The sequence below is a fragment of the Dermochelys coriacea genome, chromosome 4 (assembly GCF_009764565.3).
Source record: "Dermochelys coriacea isolate rDerCor1 chromosome 4, rDerCor1.pri.v4, whole genome shotgun sequence".
NCBI classification, from domain to species: Eukaryota; Metazoa; Chordata; order Testudines; family Dermochelyidae; genus Dermochelys; species Dermochelys coriacea.
Window position 1 is genome coordinate 32,141,995 of NC_050071.1, and position 17,974 is coordinate 32,159,968.

A 17,974-nucleotide genomic window follows, 5' to 3' on the forward strand; every position below is an offset into this window, starting at 1 on the left:
AGGATCTGTACTGGAACCTGTTTCTGTTCAACATAATCATAAATGCTCTTGAAAAGGAGGTGAACAGTGATGTGGTAAAATTTTCAGATGATACAAGATAGGTAAGTCCAAAGTTGACCAAAAGCTGAAGAGTTACAAAGAGTTACTATACTGGGGGCAACAAAATGGCAGATGAAATTCAGTGTTGATAAGTGTAAAATAATGCACAATGGAAAAAATAATCCCAACTACGTATCCAAAATGATGGGTCTAGGTTAGCTGTTACCACTAAAGAAAGAGATCTTGGAGTCATTGTGGATAGTTCTTTGGAAACATGCTCAATGTGCAACGGCAGTCAAAAAAACTAATGTTGGGAACCATTAGGAAAAAGGGATAGCTAATAAAACAGAAAATATAATGCCCACTATATAAATCTATGGTATGCCCACACCTGGAATACTGCGTGCAGGTCTGGTCACCCTATCTCAAAAAAGGTGTATTAAAACTGGAAGAGTAAAAAAATGGTTAAGGGTATGGAACAATTTCTATTTGAGAAGACATGAACAGTCTGTCTTTTTAAGCTTACAGTAGAGACAACTAATGGGGAATAAAATAGAGGTCCATAAATCCATGAATGAATGAAGAGGAAAGTGTTATTTTCACCCTTTATATGACATAAGAACTAGAGGTCACCCGATGAAATTAATAGGCAGCAGGTTTAAAACAAAAATAAGTAACTCCTTCACACAATGCAGTCAACCCACTGGATATTGTGATGTATAACTGAGTTCAAAAAAGAATTAGAACACAGATCCATTTATGCCTATTAGCTAAGATGATCAGGGAGGAAACCCCATGCTCTGTGTGTCCCTAAACCTCCCAACTGCTGGAAGCTGGGACTGGACAACAGGATAACTCTACATTGCCCTGTTCTGTTCAGTCCCTCTGAAGGATCCGGCACTGGCCACTGTCAGAAGACAGGATGCTGGTCTAGATGGACCATTGATCTGACCCAGTATGGCTATTCTTATGCATTCTTACTCTTCTTAATAGAATTTTTGGTTAACAAGTTCCATAAATGTTTCGTATACAAATATGAGACATGTTTTCCTTCAGTCTAAACTTATTTCCCTTATCTTTTTCCCTCTTTGTTTTTAATTTGTTCCCCATTGCTCATTTATTCATTTTCTGTCTCAGGATCTGCCTTTCATTCTGGGAAGGTAGGGTTTGGTGCTCTGCTGTGAAGCAGGAACATGTTTTCTACAGATGGGTGGTTGGAGTAGGGTGGCTTTTCTTCCAAAATACTTAAACGGAACTGGCAAACTTCAGAATCTGGTTAACGTTGCTTTTTGTTTGTTTGGGTTTTCATTTAGCGGGAAGGAGCCCTGCTTGCTCATTTAACAAATGTTCCTACTGCATCAGTAGTCGATTTTAGTGCCGATTCATGTGGCATAAGAATGTAAAGTTAATTACATTAAGGCAATGTTCACATTATTCTCGCTTTCCTGTTTCAGGTTTTTAGCCCGTTCCTTGGTAAAGATGGCAGCCAATAATGCAGTATTGAACAGACTGGAGCAAAAGGGTGCAGAGGCGGATCAAGTCATTGAATACCTCAAACAGCAAGTTGCTCTTCTAAAAGAAAAAGCTAGTAAGAAAGCAATGTCTTAAAGCAAATTTACTAATCAGGAATGAAAGGGAGGGAATGAGAAAGTACTGTGAAGTTATGTTTTTTCTATTCTGGAAGCAATAAAAGGGGGATGGCTTCAATGACACAAACAGATTGTGAAAGCCCTGGAGGATAGAAGTGAATTATTCCAAGGAGGGACATGACTCAATACACTTCCATCTTTGTGTGTTGCTGTATAGGATTCTCTGAAGCTGTCAGCAAGCTTTCTGCCTGACTCTTTGATATAAATGTTAGATCACTTTCTGACAACGGAATACTCCATATATGTAAATGTATGCCCCAGCTTGTTCCAGAAACCAGGATTTATATGATTTGGGTATGTGTGCTCAGTAGTCTAATATTTAGCCATATATTCTGTATATATTCATGAAACAACTCCATTTCCATTTTTTAGTCTGTCATAGTTACTACAGGGCTTTTCATTCTCAACAGAGAGATACTTTTATACATATTCATTTCAAAGGATGAAGGTGCTCCATCAAGAATATCTACTACTGTTTTCAAGCTTTAATTTTAATAGATTTTTTTTTCCATTTTTCTTCTTTCTACACTGTATTTGGAAACGGCATTTATTAGTCTTGCATAACCATCTTCTGCTTATGAGCCAAACCATTCTTTTCATTCATGGCTTTGATCAATTTAGCGAACACTTGACAGCTCTCAAAAATTTACTTCTATTGTATTGATAATGAAATAGTCTTGTCATCTCTTAAAGCTTTCCCAAAACTTAGTGTTTAGTCATAGAATCATAGAATATCAGGGTTGGAAGGGACCTCAGGAGGTCATCTAGTCCAATCCTCTGCTCAAAGCAGGACCAGTCCCCAACTAAATCATCCCAGCCAAAGCTTTGTCAAGCCTGACCTTAAAAACTTCAAAGGAAGGAGATTCTACCACCTCCCTAGGTAATACATTCCAGTGCTTCACCACCCTCCTAGTGAAAAAGTTTTTCCTAATCAGTATCAGAGGGCCAAAGACTCCTCTTTTGTCTTGTCTTCTTTACAAAGCAAAGTCTTAATACGTGCCTCCATAATTTTTTAATACATTTTTAAGATATATCAACTTCAGTGCTGCCCTTCATAGTTCATTGTACACTGTCATGATACTTATCATAGAAGAAATATCACTCCATAGATGGGAATCAGCCTTCTCTTACATTCATTCATCATCTGTTTTGTTAACCAAAAAAAATTAGATGTGTGTGCATAGGCATTATTGCAGCACGTTGGTTTAAGTTAGTCTGTCATAATCCTGTTTATGAAATTCCCAGAATTTCTGATTTGGTAGATGGACTGACATTTCTTCCTGAATGCCTCATCACCAGCTGAAACATAACATGCCCAAAACTCAACTTCTTATCTTTCCTCCCAAGTCCTGCCCACTCTTCCATTCTCTGTCATTCTGTACAATAGCATAATTCTCCCTAGCACTCAGGTCCATAAAGTGAGGGCTGTCTTTGACTTCTTTCCTCTCCTACTTACTGCAGTCAGATCATATTAAATCATGCCTCTTTTTCCTCTATTACACTTCACTTCAAAAATCCATGCCACTAAAACTTTTTCCAAGTTCTTATCAGATCATGTCTTGATTACCATAACCACTTCATCAACCCTCACACATACCATTTCCAGTCCATACAAAATACAGCTACTTAATTAATCTTCCTTACCCATGTCTCTGACAGCGTCACCTCCCCACTTGCTTTGAATCTCTCCACTGGCTCCCTGCTTTCCAGTATTAAGTTCAGGTTTCTTGGTCTCTTTAATTATTTGCTCTTGTCTCTTATTGCATCGTCGTCTTCCCTTCCCTCCTCCTCTTCCCCAACCCTCATCCTCCTCCTCCTGCTCCCCAGTCTCCACTCTGTAAAGTAAAGAGAAAAATGAGCAGTCAACATTTTTCATGTTTTCTTCTGTCACTCCTTTTGCATGAGATGCCACCCAACTCTTTTGTTAGTTGTCATCTTCAGAACCCTCCTCACTTCTGCTATGACACCTACCAAAAATCAGACAACTCATAATGATTGCTCGGCTGTAGGAAAAAATTCAGTAACCCCAAAACAGAATATTAAATACTTACACTGTATGTTCTGAATCATTTAATTGCATGAACTTACTGTTAACCATGTCCTCGTTCTCTCCTTGTTTGCTTACTCTTGTCGTCTTTTCCTTACTATATTTTTGCAGAGTCCCAATCCTGATTGGGTCCTTTAGGCCCTACCACAATCCAAATAGAAATATTGTGTGTGCCATCTTTTTGATAGTTGGATTATAGTTTAGAATATAGACTGAAGGTTGCTAACTTTTTAATGAATGCATGTGGACCTTACACCTTCTAAATTCCTCTTGGCATGTAATCTAAATGTTTTGCTTATAAATTTAAAGTGATCGCACTTTTCAACACACATTCTACATAGCCCAAAAGTAATGCCACAACATCTTACACTGAAGCATTTTGTCATCTTTCTTATACCCCCAGCTTTTTCCTTTAGTCAGAAACAAGTGGGCTTTAAAGATTAAAACGTTCAGCCATTATTGCCAGTCTTTTTCCCTCAAAACAATTTATAACCATATCAGCATTGTTTCAGTTAGTTAAACAAAATTACAAGGTACATTTTTAAAATACAAAGAATGAAACAAATACCATTCACTCTCAAGTTTAATCCCAAGGCTACCCTATATCAACCATTCAACAAAATAGAAAGTATTATTAAAAGCTAGTACCAAATTATATCTATGAATCAAGTCCATTTGTATGTATTTATTTTCTTTTCTATTATGCTAATTTATGTAATATCTTGAATGCCTCACAATTATTAAGAATAATAGAATAAGTCTCTCAGCATCACCGTTTCAGAATGGAGAAATGGAGGCACAGAGTTGAGTTACTTGCTGAAGGTCACCCAGGAAGCCTGTGGGCGCACTGGGAATAGGATCTTTTTTCCATTGCCTAAATAAGACTGTCCTTACTTTCACAGCAGACAACCTCATTGTACATTCTACATTTAGTTTGCCAACTTCAGTGGGGGTTTTTTATTGTATATCAGGACAGAAATCTGGGTGTTTACAAATATAGGTTATTTTGTTGAGCCTCATATAGTTGATTACAAAGTTATAGATTCAGTTTGGTGCCACCGTAGGATTTGAGAGGGGAACAAAAAGTAGCTTGATTATGATTTAGATGCAAGTCCTTTAGGAAGGCATGAAAGTTGATATTTGAGAAACCACTGTCAATGTTCATTAATAAAAAGTCAGTAACTGTAATAAAATGTGTGTGATCTCTTCTAATGATAACTTTGAATTATTTTTAAAATATTTCCTTTATTTGCTTTTAATATATAACAATTTTTTAACTATTTTTGTTCAGATAAGTGGCATTCAGCACTTAGCAAATAGATATGTAATGACTGGAGCCTGTAGTTTCTAATGTAAATTGTGTCAACTCTAGTCCTGCAGGCATCTCTCAGAGAAGAGAAGAAGCTTCGTGTAGAAAATGCTAAACTGAAGAAAGAAATTGAGGGACTGAAACAGGAGCTGATTCAGGCAGAAATTCAGAATGGAGGTGAGAGAGAAAGGAAGAAGAACTATATCTTCACATGTGTGGGCATAGATCTTGTCACCATCTTTGACTGCTGTTTTGATCACTTGTGTAATACTTCCTGATTCATATTCTTGTAGTCACATCCATGGCATATTTTTTGGCTGCTTTGGTGACACTTTGGAATGCCATACCTCTTGGTGGTTAACCACCTCTATAATTTAAAGTATGTGAGTTCTCTTGTAAGTTGCAGAAGTGACAATTACATATGAAAAGTTTAGTCATGGTTGGGACCATGCCTTTCTATATGTCTGTACAGTACCTGGCATAATAGGGACCTAAATTTGACTGAGGTTTCTGGGTGCTCTTACAATACACTGGAAGATGTTGGGTGACGAATGCATTTGAAACTCTGTGTACCTCATTTAGGTACCTCATCTGGAACCGAGCTCCTTTGAAGACCTAGCCACAGTTGAGGGTACTGAGCACTCTGGGAAAGCTGCGCCTAAATGACTTACTAAGGTGGTCCAAGAATTTTGTGGTAGAACTGAGATTAGAAAGTAGCTTTTCTGAGTCTTGGCCCTGCGGCTTAACATCAAAGACTTAGTTATACCACTGTTCCTCCTCTGTCATTGTCCCACAGTCTGGTCTAGCTTTTTAAGCCTGGGGCTGATAGTCCTCGCCCTTATTATGCAATTTTACTTTTGAAAGAAAAGGAACAAAAAGAGGAAGCTGCAGTGCTCCAAATACAGCATGAATGTTTCATTTTCTGCAAACAAATGTTCTTGAAGAATATGTCAAAAAAACAAAACAAAAAAAACATTTTTAGTCTGTTTGTTTCACTGTTCTAGTACTGGAAACCAGATAAGACAATATCCAGTGAAGCATGATCTTACTGCTTCCCATTACTGACTTGTTCCAGTGTTTAAATCAGCATGTGCAGTCCTCAAAAGAACCACCACTTCATAAATGCAGAGGTTCAACCTCCTCCTTTCACATGACTTAATCCCTTTAATATGCTAGACTATCCATTAGTCTGGTTTTTTTTCCCAATGGCCGAGAACCTGCAATAGTTCTCCTCAGTATTCTTTTCAGATGTGGGATAAGTAGGTATGGGTAAGAGGTGTCTACTGATATTTCACAGAAGTATTTTACCGAAAAATATCCCTATTACACGTAAGGGACAAGCCTCTATGTATACAAAGTTTTCAGGTTGCAATTGTAGTATATAAAAAGGATAGAGAATTAATATCCTGTTTGACAAATGTTTTGGATAGACTTTACTTCTTCATTTAAGCAATTTATGTGGATGGAGAGCAGAACTAAATGTAAGGCCTCTTTCTACTGAACAGAAGAACTTTTATGAGTCTATTATGTATTCACACTACAAGGAACATATAAACCAGCATATGGAATGAGGCATCTTTTAAGAATGGGAGGAACAAGAAGCCTTTCCTGAACTGGTGACCAAAGGGCAAGTTTAACTGTTGGCTGCTTAGCCTGACAACAGTCCAAAGCAAAATAATGGAAAAGCTGATATGGGATCCAGATGATAAAGAATTAAAGGGTATTTATGCTAGGCTTGGATATATAAACAGGGAGTAGTAGGTTAGAGAAGGGAGATGATTTTACATCTGTATATGACATTGGTGAGACCAGTATTGGAATACTACATACTTTTCAAAATGTGGACACCAGAACTGTAAATTGAAAAATTGGAGCTCATGCAGACAAGAGCCACAAAAATGATTTGAGGTCTGGAAAAAAGGCCTTACATTGAAAGACTTAAAGAGATCAATCTGTTCATTTTATTGAAAAGAAGATTGAGAAGTAACTTGATTACATTGCATAAGAGCCTTCATGGGGATAAAATACTGAGTACTAAAGGACTCTTTCTCTTTACAGAGGAAAGCATAACAAGAACCAATATCTGGAAGTTTAAGCCAGACATACTTAAAGAAATAAGGCACAATTGTTTAAGTGTGGATGATTAACCACTGGAACTGATACCAGGGGAAGTGGTGAATTCTCCATCTCCTGATGTCTTCCAGTCAAGACTGGATGCCTTTTTTAAAGTTTATGCATTAGTCCAGGGGTGGCCAACCTGTGGCTCCAGAGCCAAATATGGCTCTTCAGAAGTTAATGTGCGGCTCCTTGTATAGGCACCAACTGCTGGGGGGGGTGCTCACTGCTCAACTCTGGCTCTACCACAGGCCCTGCCCCCACTCCACCCCTTCCCACCCCCTCCCCTGAGCCTGCAGTGCCCTTGCTCCTCCCCCTTGCCTCCCAACTCGCCGCCTCCTGCACCCCAGGAAACAGCTAATCGGGAGGTGCGGGGAGGGAGGAGGAAGCGCTGATCGGCTGGACTGCTGGTGGGCCAGAGGCGCTGGGAGCAGGGTGGGGGAGCTGATGGGGGGGCTGCTGACATATTACTGTGGCTCTTTGGCAATATACGTTGGTAAATTCTGGCTCCTTCTCAGATTCAGGTTGGCCACCCCTGCTTTAGCAAAACACAAGATATTGGGCTCAGTACATGGGTAACTGGGTGAAATTTAATGTCCTGTGATATACAGGAGATCTGAATAGACAACCTAATGGTCTCTCTTGGCTTGAAGTCTATGAATCTAAGGAACTGATCAACAGAATGGCTTGTGATGTCTTCTCCAAGACCAAGGGAGCTTTGACCTTTTCCTTTCATCTTGGAAGCACATGAACTATTCATGCCATTACCTTTTTATGGAATGTGCAGTGAGTACTTACAGGACCACCTGCTGTTAATTGTGAAAAGAACATCTCATTTACTAGTGATGTTTGTAGGATGAAGTAACCTGTCTCATTGTCTTGGTAACAGGCTTACAGATTGTAGTGGTCCTGTGATGGAAAGCTGCTTTAATTTGTTGGCTGTCCGCATATTTCACTTTGCCAACCAAATATTGCAAGTAACCAATCTGAGAATAACTTATCAGTAAGGTTAAGATTCTGTCATGGTATTTTTAGTAAAAATTAGGGTCAGGTCACAGGCAATCAACAAAAATTCATGGATGCCCACAACCTGTCCCTGACTTTTACTAAAAACATCCTGCGGAGGAAGGGCAACAAACAGCACGCTGTCCGGGGCTGACTGCCCCGACTCAATCCCAGCTGCCATTCTGGCGGGCCCCCAGGGGTGGGCTGCCAACCCCTGCAGCCATGGCTAACAGCTGCTGCTCTAGCTCCAGGGGGATGACCCAGCCGCTGCTTCATTTCTCGAGCCACAGCTGACAGCTGCTCCAGCCCTGCCCTAGAAGAAGTCAGAGAGGTCCTGCAAAGTCACAGAATCTGTGACCTCCGTGACAGAATCATATCCTACTTATCAGCAAGTGTTGCTAATATGAAACTAATATTGCTAAGATTTGAAAGAAAACTGTACTGTATTTTATGCATGACCACAATCTTACTACTGCTGTAGTTATCACACGCTTCCTGTAACACATACTTCAAATTAGTTTAATTATCCTATGCTTTACAGTATGCAAAATTTTCTGCACAACATACTTCATTACTATAACAGTGGGTCATCTCATTTTATGCCACCATTCCCTCCATTTGTGGCCTTTCTTTAGATACAAATCACTGCCTGTCTAAAAGATAAAAGGTTTCCAGAGATAGTCAGTGCTTGTTTCTCAAAATTAACAATCAAATATAAACTATGGTTGCATTTAAATAAAACAATATTTATATGGGAGGGGGAGAACAAAATAAAGGTTTTTCTTAATTCTTGTTTAAGAAAGGCTGCTCAGACCTCATTAGAACAGGTTAGATGTCTTTAGTTGCAAAGGCCAAAATTTGGTAACAATAACTTTACATGTGATCTCCTTTCATTTTTTTTATCTCCCCAGTTAAATTTTTCTTCTCAGACTCTCTCCTGTATCTCCAACATACATCCTTTGGGGCTTGTTAGAAGTTTCTTTTTCCAGCTCTCCGTCACTGGGTGCTCTTCCTACATAGAAACCTCTGGTCTTTTCCTCAAAGTGTAATAATAATGTATGTGGTTAAAAATATGACTTACGGAATATATTATTTATTTATTAAGCACAGTGCAACCAATGCTGTACAAGACACAAAATGAAGACAGCCCTTACCTAAGAAGATTACCTTCTTAAAACCAGACATGGAGAGGATGGGATACATTAGTCTCTATGTAACATTTGGGAATGTCTTAAATTGTCACATTGGTACTTACCACATATCTGTGGAGAAATGTTTTTGATGCCCCAAAATGACTTTTTTTTTTTAATTGACTGAAACAATGATTATTTAAATTCTCTCTTGGGCTCACAGTCCTGTACTCACTTAAACCCCAAGATCATGTCTTTATCCCTCTTGTTCTCCCCCACCTCAAAAATGGTTTTTGGGTTCACATTTTTTCTTTATGTAAAAAAGTGTTTTTGCAATCTCAATCAATCATGTATCGTTTTAGCAAAAAAACCAGCCCTGTGATGGTAATAGTCTCCATTATATTTTGACTCCTACAACTTTTATATTCTTCATAACACAATTTATTATATATTATATTATTATAATTATGCTATAACTGCTTTTCAAATTATTTTTGTCTCCTGGTGATTTAAGCCTCGATTCTCTAAGGATTACAGTTGTGCTTAATTTTATGCACATGAGTAGCCTCATTAAAGCTAATGGAAGTAGTCACATACATAAAGTTGAGCATAGGCATACATTTTTGCCGGGGCCTTTCCTTCTCATTTTCTCTTTGAGTATGTGTTTACACAAAGTTGTGTTTTGCTTTTAAGAGTATACTTAAACCTCAGATTAAATGGGGATGGGGGAGGGAAGGAACAGGTAGGTATAGGAATGATGGAATCACCTCTCTTGCTTTTTCTTTTTCTTGTGTATTTTTAAAGTTATCCATTTTCTTTGAGGAAAAATTATTAGGTTTCCAAATATAAAAATAATAATACAGCTATTTAATCAGAATAAATTTTGTTGTAGGTTTGTATGGTGTGTGAGGTCTGCTTAGTAAAGTGACATAGTTGGATATTTGAAATATTTATTTTATTTTCTGAAGCACTAATTTCCTATGTTGTTTTTCTTTAACTTTTCTTTGTATTTCAGAAAAAATGCCCTGATTTCAGTTACAGTTTTAAGGCAATTAAATAGCATTTTAACTTCCATCATGTTTAATTTTAGTGAAACATATCCCAGTTCCATCCAGTGGAACCATTTCTACAGCTTCATTTTCAGAAGACTTGCCACAGCCTATACCTGTCACATCCTATCCTTCTGGTCCCAAAGACCAAATTAAAGGTGGCAGTGAAGAAAAGAAAAAAAAGGAGAAAGCAGAAAAAAAAGGTATTTCCATTTTTTAAATCCTTTAGGCATCTACAACAGTTAGCTTACAGACTTGCTGTTTAGATTTTTATTGGAGAGGATAGAAAAGAGCAATCAGTAGAGCTACAATAGGAAAATTCATACACATTAACTCTTAAACTCCTGGAGAAAGGAAATATTTACAACTAATGACAAAAAAATAATCAAATAGGTTTGGGACACTTAAAATTTAAGTTGGATATTGGGCAGATTTGTATCGGTGTGGCTGAACTGTAGGTTGTCTTCCCTTTCAAAATAATAAATAAAATACTGAAATTTTGAGGTAGTGTGTACAACACAGCGCATGAAATTAAATAACTCTGAGGTTCATTGTTCAGTTTTGATTCTACCATTGATACCATGCAAGCAACAGCCCATAAACTAGCTTAGAGAATTTACTCAATAAAAAGTAGTAATGTAATATAACACGAAAGGGTAGAACCCAGTGTAGTTTGACTGTTTCTTCTGCTTCTTTTCAGAAAACTCTCTTAGCGAATGAGCTTCAGCATCCTTTTTAAATTCATCCATATCAACACTAGTGATACTGTTAGGGTAGGGAGGAGTACGTTGAAATCAGCTAGGCAAATAACATTCCTGGAAATTAACACCATGTGTTGGGACTTTAAATATTATACCCAAATATATTTGACTCAATTTGATATTTATTAGCTGCCTGTAGTAACCTTCATGTAAGAGTATTTAATGAAGATAATAATTTAAGAAAGAGGAAAAAATATAATTATAAAATACTGATTACATTTCCACAAAGGTCTGTTTAGCAACTCAGTGCATGATTAGGAAGGGTCAGTTTATGAATAGTACAATTCATTATTGATGGAAATGGATTTATTTCTGGATCTTCAGAATTTGGACATCCCTATGGCAGTAAAGGAACCGAAAAGTGGGTATAGTCATTTTCCTTGTCTTCCCTATGCAACCACTTTTGTCGCAGACTAGGATATCACTGGGATTCATACAATTTGAAGCAGAGACCAGATGGCATCTCTAAAGCAATAAATTGATGCACAATTTAGAGCATCTTTTGCTGGGATCTAGTGATTACAGGGTTAATAAAGAATTGGCAAGTAAAAGTAAACATATATTTAACTTTTGTATCACTTTTTCCCCCTTGTCTTGGTCAGCTGTTTAACGGTATGATAGTAATTTGGAAGGGAAGAAATTTAATTTGATTATCTTTGAAACATACTATTGTAATATCTTAAGAGACAAGGGATATATCTAGGGCTTATGTATCACTGTGATGGGCATTTACTCAACTTTCAAACCAGGTAGTGTGCAGCATCACGCCATCAAAATGTGTGACAAATGACTGAAATATTTAACGACCTGTTTGCTCCTCCCATGATTCTCAATTTTTCTCCCCAGTTGTTCCCCTCTTTGTTTTTTCTCTGTTTGCTCACATGTTCCCCTTTGCCTCCTTGCTTGAAAACCTCTTGTCTTCTGTGGGTCTGTGGCTTGCAGTGGTGGTAGCAACAGCTCTGGGATGAATATGGTAGCATCAGCAGGAAGCTCACAGCTGCTTCCTGGGCATACAGCAAAGGAGTGAGTGTGGCCTGTGCACATGTATATACAGAGATATGCACAGAACCTCTTCTTCCTTTTTTCCTGCTGACAAGCACTACTCTGGCTGTGGCCCAAGAGCAACCTGAGAAGGTGGAAATGTGGGACATGGAAGCAGAATTGGCTCCAAAGTCCATTGTACTGTGAAATGCAATACAGTTCAGAGGTCAGGTGATGAGTATGATGTAAATACATAGGATGAGGGAGGCAACTCTGTCATGTCATCATCATGATTACATTGTGTTAATTTGTTGGAAATTATTCTATGTGCTCTTTTATAATGAGCCACTAAATAGCCTTATTTACAGTTACATTTTTGATGGGCAGAAAGTGGTCATGATTAGAACTCCCAATTCCAGTTCCTTACTCAGAAAGTTGTATGAATTTATATGTTTCTGAAGATGAGCTGTTGCCTAATGTATAAATACGTTCTTTTTTTATGTTATCTTTGAAAGTTGCCACTTTGTACAGGCACAGTCCTGTACTGGAACATTTATAAACCAAAATGTATAGTCTGTTTACTGAAATTACCGGTGGAAAGAAAGGTGCTTCATCTTCAGGAAGGAAAAAAAGGGACAATGATGTTTCATCTTTTGACTTTACATATCATGGTAGTAATGACAGAAAGATCCAGCTTCTTTAGATGAAAAAATTAGCATCTGGAATACACATGTCTTAATTAAGATGCTACTCCCCTGGATTGTAATTCAGTAAACCAAATGTGAACGTCTCATCTTCAAACCAGCATACATGTTCTTATGTACAAAATCATTTATTACAGCACTGAGAGATTACAAAATGTGAGCTCTTAATTTAAAAAAGATAAGAATATCTGTAAAAAGAAAAGGAGTACTTGTGGCACCTTAGAGACTAACAAATTTATTAGAGCATAAGCTTTCGTGAGCTACAGCTCACTTCATCGGACCACATGCATCCGATGAAGTACTCCTTTTCTTTTTGCGAATACAGACTAACACGGCTGCTACTCTGAAACAAGAATATCTGTACGAGTCCTAATATGAGCCAATTCTTACTCATATTGATTTAACAGCTATGAATCAATTGAAACCTAAGATGCCTTTTTGATAATTTCCCATCAAACACGCATATTGATTCTTCCTTCTGCATATGGCAAACATTTGGGCAGGTCAGCAATTCAGATTTTTTTAAGATAAAGAATGCAATAAACCAGCTTTCCAGCAATAATTTGATGAGAAGTGATTAAAATATCTTTGTATTGGTGCAAGAGAAATATCAATTTATTTTATCAATTTACAACATTCTTGAAGGCTTATTAAGGCCAAGAAGTCTATAGGGATCTTGCATAACTTCTTTTTTTATTAGGTACCAAACTTGGTTTTCATTTTGCTGGTGAATTACTAGTATTAAGTTTGCTGCTGCTGCTGTGACTACTTACAGATCGTACATAACACTGTGTTTTCATACAAAATAGCCATATTTAAAATCAAGATGACTTTTAACTTAAAAAAGAAAAACAGTAGTTTTGTTTGTAATGTTAAGTTTTAATATTTATGGGAAATAGTTACCAGTGACTGTAGTTTAGGTCTAAGAATGACATGATTTGAAATAATGGGTGCAGGTAAGAAGTTGCATCTTTCCTTTGTTTTCCTCTTTCAGAACACAGGTATCTAGTGGTGATACTAAATGAACTGAAGTACTGTACTTATACCTCACACTGAGATTGTAGTTTCTCTTGTCCATACAAGTTGGTATATATGTATACATTTTAGGGAGTTATTACTGCATCTAATTAAACTCACTACTACAGGAGAGAAGAGGGAGAAGAAGCAGCAGCCACCAGCAGCTGGGAGTGATGACTCTAGACCTATGGATGTTTCTCGTCTGGACCTTCGTGTCGGTTGTGTCATCACTGCAAAAAATCACCCTGATGCGGATTCTCTATATGTCGAGGAGGTGGATGTTGGAGAAACAAACCCAAGAACTGTTGTTAGTGGTTTAGTAAAGCATGTGCCTCTTGAACAGGTACAAATGAAATTACTTTTACACAGTATTTGGCTGCGTAATGTATACTGTCTTAGTCCCAAAGAATGCTGGTTAATGCTAATTCTGTTAAAGTGACTCCTGGTTTATAGAAAAGATGTATTCTTCATCAGCGGTCTTAATCTTTATTTTGTTTATAAAAAATAATATTTTAACTATGGAAGGACAGATTTTAAACTAGATGACAAGCTGTACTTGTGCACCTGTAAGTACTTTTGCTGTTACAAAGTTTCTCACTTTTAAAGGAGGTCAGAGTCTCACTGAAAATTTTTGAAAGGAAATTTTGATATTTCACTCAGGTAGTCAGTGTAGAGGAATAATATAGATGGGCACGTAATGCTGTAAGTAAATGATTCAAGATTGATGGATCCCTTCCAACTCTAACTTTTATGAATCTGTGATGATTATTTTTTAATTTTTTCCATATTTTTCACTTATTTTTATTCCTTATTTTTTTAAAATTATCATATCAGTGTTTAAAATGCATATTTATTCTAAATACAAATGTTTATGAGATTAACATTTATAGTTTCATATGTCTTATTTTTCTTCCATAAAATAATTTGTGTGTTTATAAGCAATTTTATTAGAAAAATGCTGACCTTTTTGATTTTTCAGATATTTTTATATGATCACATAGGCTTTTGGTCATATACTGATGTTTATTTTAGTCTTTGGATCTAAATCTGCTTAATTATTATCATATGGTTCATACTAGGGAGAGGTCCAAGCTTTAAAGCCTATGTCCAAATCTGAACTTTTTTTAAACCTTGAGGTGTTGTAGAGGGATAGTTTGAATTCCAGCTTCTGGATTTGTCTGTTATAGAGATATTGGTCACCAATTTCCCATCTTCACAAGATTTCCTGGGTGTTTGGATCTGAGGTTTTGTCTTGGGCCATTTAAACTATATGCCAGACACACTGACATTTAAAATAATTAGATCTCTTTCTAGAACTCACTTTTTATATTAGAATTGGACCATCCAGCAAACACTTGAAAATTTTAAAGTTATTTAAAGTAAAGGCAAATTTTATGGTAATGCTCCCTTTCCAATAATACTTTTTCTGATGTTGTAGTGAAGAAGTAATGTGTTTTTTTAAAAGTTCTTTTAAAAGATATTTTCCAAGTTCTTCTGTCACACCTGGAACATTCCAAGTTTCATTTAAGTGTAAGCTGCATAAACAGCACACATGTTTAAAAAGTGTGTGTTAGGCATTTTGTAGCCCTGAGATGTTAACTGGAATGAGAGGCACAGAAAACAATCATCTTCTTGTGTGTATCCAGAAAATGTTTAGTTTTGTTTAAAGTTCCTCTGAATCATAATCACATGTGGTACAATATAAGAAAATAATATAATGAGAAACATTTGGAAAAGTAGAGACTTAGCCAGTCAGAAAAGGATACTAGTTTGACTTTACTGGAAACATTAACGGAAGAAAACCATCTGGATATTGAAGTTTACAAGTGTGTATATCCTTTTCTAACCTGTACCATTGTACATAGAAACATTATTCATGAACTCTTCAGAATATAAATAATATTAAAGCTCTCTGATCACTCACCACAGCCACTCAAGGGGTGTATGAAGAAGGTAATTCAAAACCCTTCCCATTTCCATTTTGTTTCAATCTAAATTTGGCTATATGCATTTACAACATATTTCATTTGTTTCTCTACTTCAGTGTTAAAGGCTATAGACTGTCTGTCCCAGGATTGTTTTTGTAATCAGTCAAAACCAAGCATGAATAAAGAGCGCAATACTATTGCAATGTCCCTTTTATTCTGTACATTGGTCTATCTCGATGGTTATGCAGCATTCAGGACCAGGCTATCTCAGATATTTGCATTACAAATATTTAGAACAAAATACAATCGCTGACATTTTACATCATATGTTTCTGGGGATTTACTTTCATAACAATGGCTTAAAATATACAACTATCACCTGCATAATATACTGTATGTACCCAGTAAATATATGTCAAAAATATGTTTAAATTGTCTATTTTCTGTTATTCCTTCTTGTTTTCAGGGATTTGTATCTTAATGCCAAGAAAAAAATTTTTGTTAAATTTTCTGTCTAAATGTTCAGAATTTTGCACGTGTAAATTTTATTAAATTCAAAAAGAGTCGTGGTCTTGCTTTAAAAAGTTATGCATTAATATGCAGTGATCTTAATCTGAGAACAATTTTCTGTGGGATAGGACAAATTTGAAGACATTTTTGTTTTGTTTAAAAGTTCTGCTTCAATTTTATTCAACTTAAAAATTAATTTTTCTAGGGCAAAATAGTCTCTAATGGGGTCTGGTTATGGTGCGTACTCTCATTATTATTTATTAAGAAAAATGGAAGTGTTTATTGTTTTAAATGACCAAGTTGCTGTGTGCAGTACATACAACCATTTTCATTTGCTCAAAAAATTTCTATTGTCTTTGGTATTTGGGCTGAATAGGAATGTACAGCACAGCTGTAATCTGCATCCTGAAATTTAAAATACCTAAACATTTTTATATAATTACATATTTTATATAGTAACTTTAGTTTGTAGAAGTGTTGTTGTTTTGTTTTGTTTTTTAAAGAGGAAATTCCTCTGCTAACAGCACTGTACTAAAGATGGCCTAAGTTGTGATCCAAAACAACAAAAGAATGGCAAATGAGTAAAATATGTATTACCTAATATTTTGGCAAATCAAGGCTCAACCTTCGAGACTTTCTTATGGTACCCTGTTGTGTTTAGGTGCTGGAGGACAGCCTGGAACGTTTCATCCTTAATTGTCTGTTTCCTGGCTTTTGTTGACTAATAGTCTAAAAAGGCTTAGAGTGGTTATTATTTCTGGAGTATTATTGTTGTTGTTAGCATAGTTATATGTACACAAACAATATTCAGTCTACCGTATATATGCATATTACATGTATTAAGCTTTCTCCCTCATAATCAGTCCTCTTTTCTATAATAAAATAACTCCCAAAACCCTAACTCAGTTTCCTTACAATTTTTTTTTTTTTTAAATGAATGTCGGTTCTTTTTTGTGCAGATGCAGAACCAGATGGTAGTATTGCTCTGTAACCTGAAGCCTGCAAAGATGAGGGGAGTGGTATCTCAGGCAATGGTGATGTGTGCCAGCTCACCAGAGAAGGTGGAGATCCTTGCTCCCCCCAGTGGGGCTGTTCCTGGAGAAAGAATCACCTTTGAAGGTTTTCCTGGTAAGCAATATGGATTATTGTGGAAATGGGGAAAAATGCATAGCCAGGAACTTACACATAAGTGCCATAGTTGTCTCTCAGTTGGAGCTGATTATACAGTAAGTATTATAAATTGAGTTAAATTGCAGACATTTGTAATATTCATGTGAAGAATTCATATTTTTATAAGAAAACTCTAAAATTCTTTGAATACATAGCATAAAGAAGGATTAAAATATCTTACTGAAAGCCAAACATTGGGGATTGTGAGAGAAATAATAGCTCTCATACCTAACTCATAGTGCATTCTCATCCATAGCTCTCTTTATGAACGTGGTAATTTTCAATATTTCCATTTTACAAATGGAGGCATGGAGGCATAGACAGGCTAAGTGACTTGCCCAAGGTCACATAATAAGTCAGCGCCATACTTAGTAATATAACCAAGGTTTCCTTGCTCCAAATTCTGTATCCTTTACCTCATAAACATATGCACAATGTTTTCTGGGAAACCTCTATTTCTAAGGTGAATTTTGAAGAAAAGTTTTGAATATTGTGTTCTTCAAATAATCTTTGGCTCCGAATTTCCTTTTTAAAAAAAACATATTGTATTTGGTTATGTT

At 36.5% G+C, this 17,974-nt stretch overlaps 1 protein-coding gene across 2 annotated transcripts in view; it reads left to right on the top strand.

Annotated features, from left to right (window-relative positions):
• The window catches only part of AIMP1 (aminoacyl tRNA synthetase complex interacting multifunctional protein 1), a 62,290-nt gene that overhangs the window by 33,846 nt on the left and 10,470 nt on the right, over positions 1-17,974 (top strand). For both annotated transcript variants that reach the window (XM_038399508.2, XM_043513308.1), the window contains 5 exons: positions 1,494-1,627; positions 5,108-5,221; positions 10,385-10,546; positions 13,935-14,149; positions 17,204-17,372. In XM_038399508.2, coding sequence (XP_038255436.1) covers positions 1,494-1,627; positions 5,108-5,221; positions 10,385-10,546; positions 13,935-14,149; positions 17,204-17,372 — 794 coding nt within the window. Of the gene's footprint in view, positions 1-1,493; positions 1,628-5,107; positions 5,222-10,384; positions 10,547-13,934; positions 14,150-17,203; positions 17,373-17,974 lie in introns of those variants that run through there.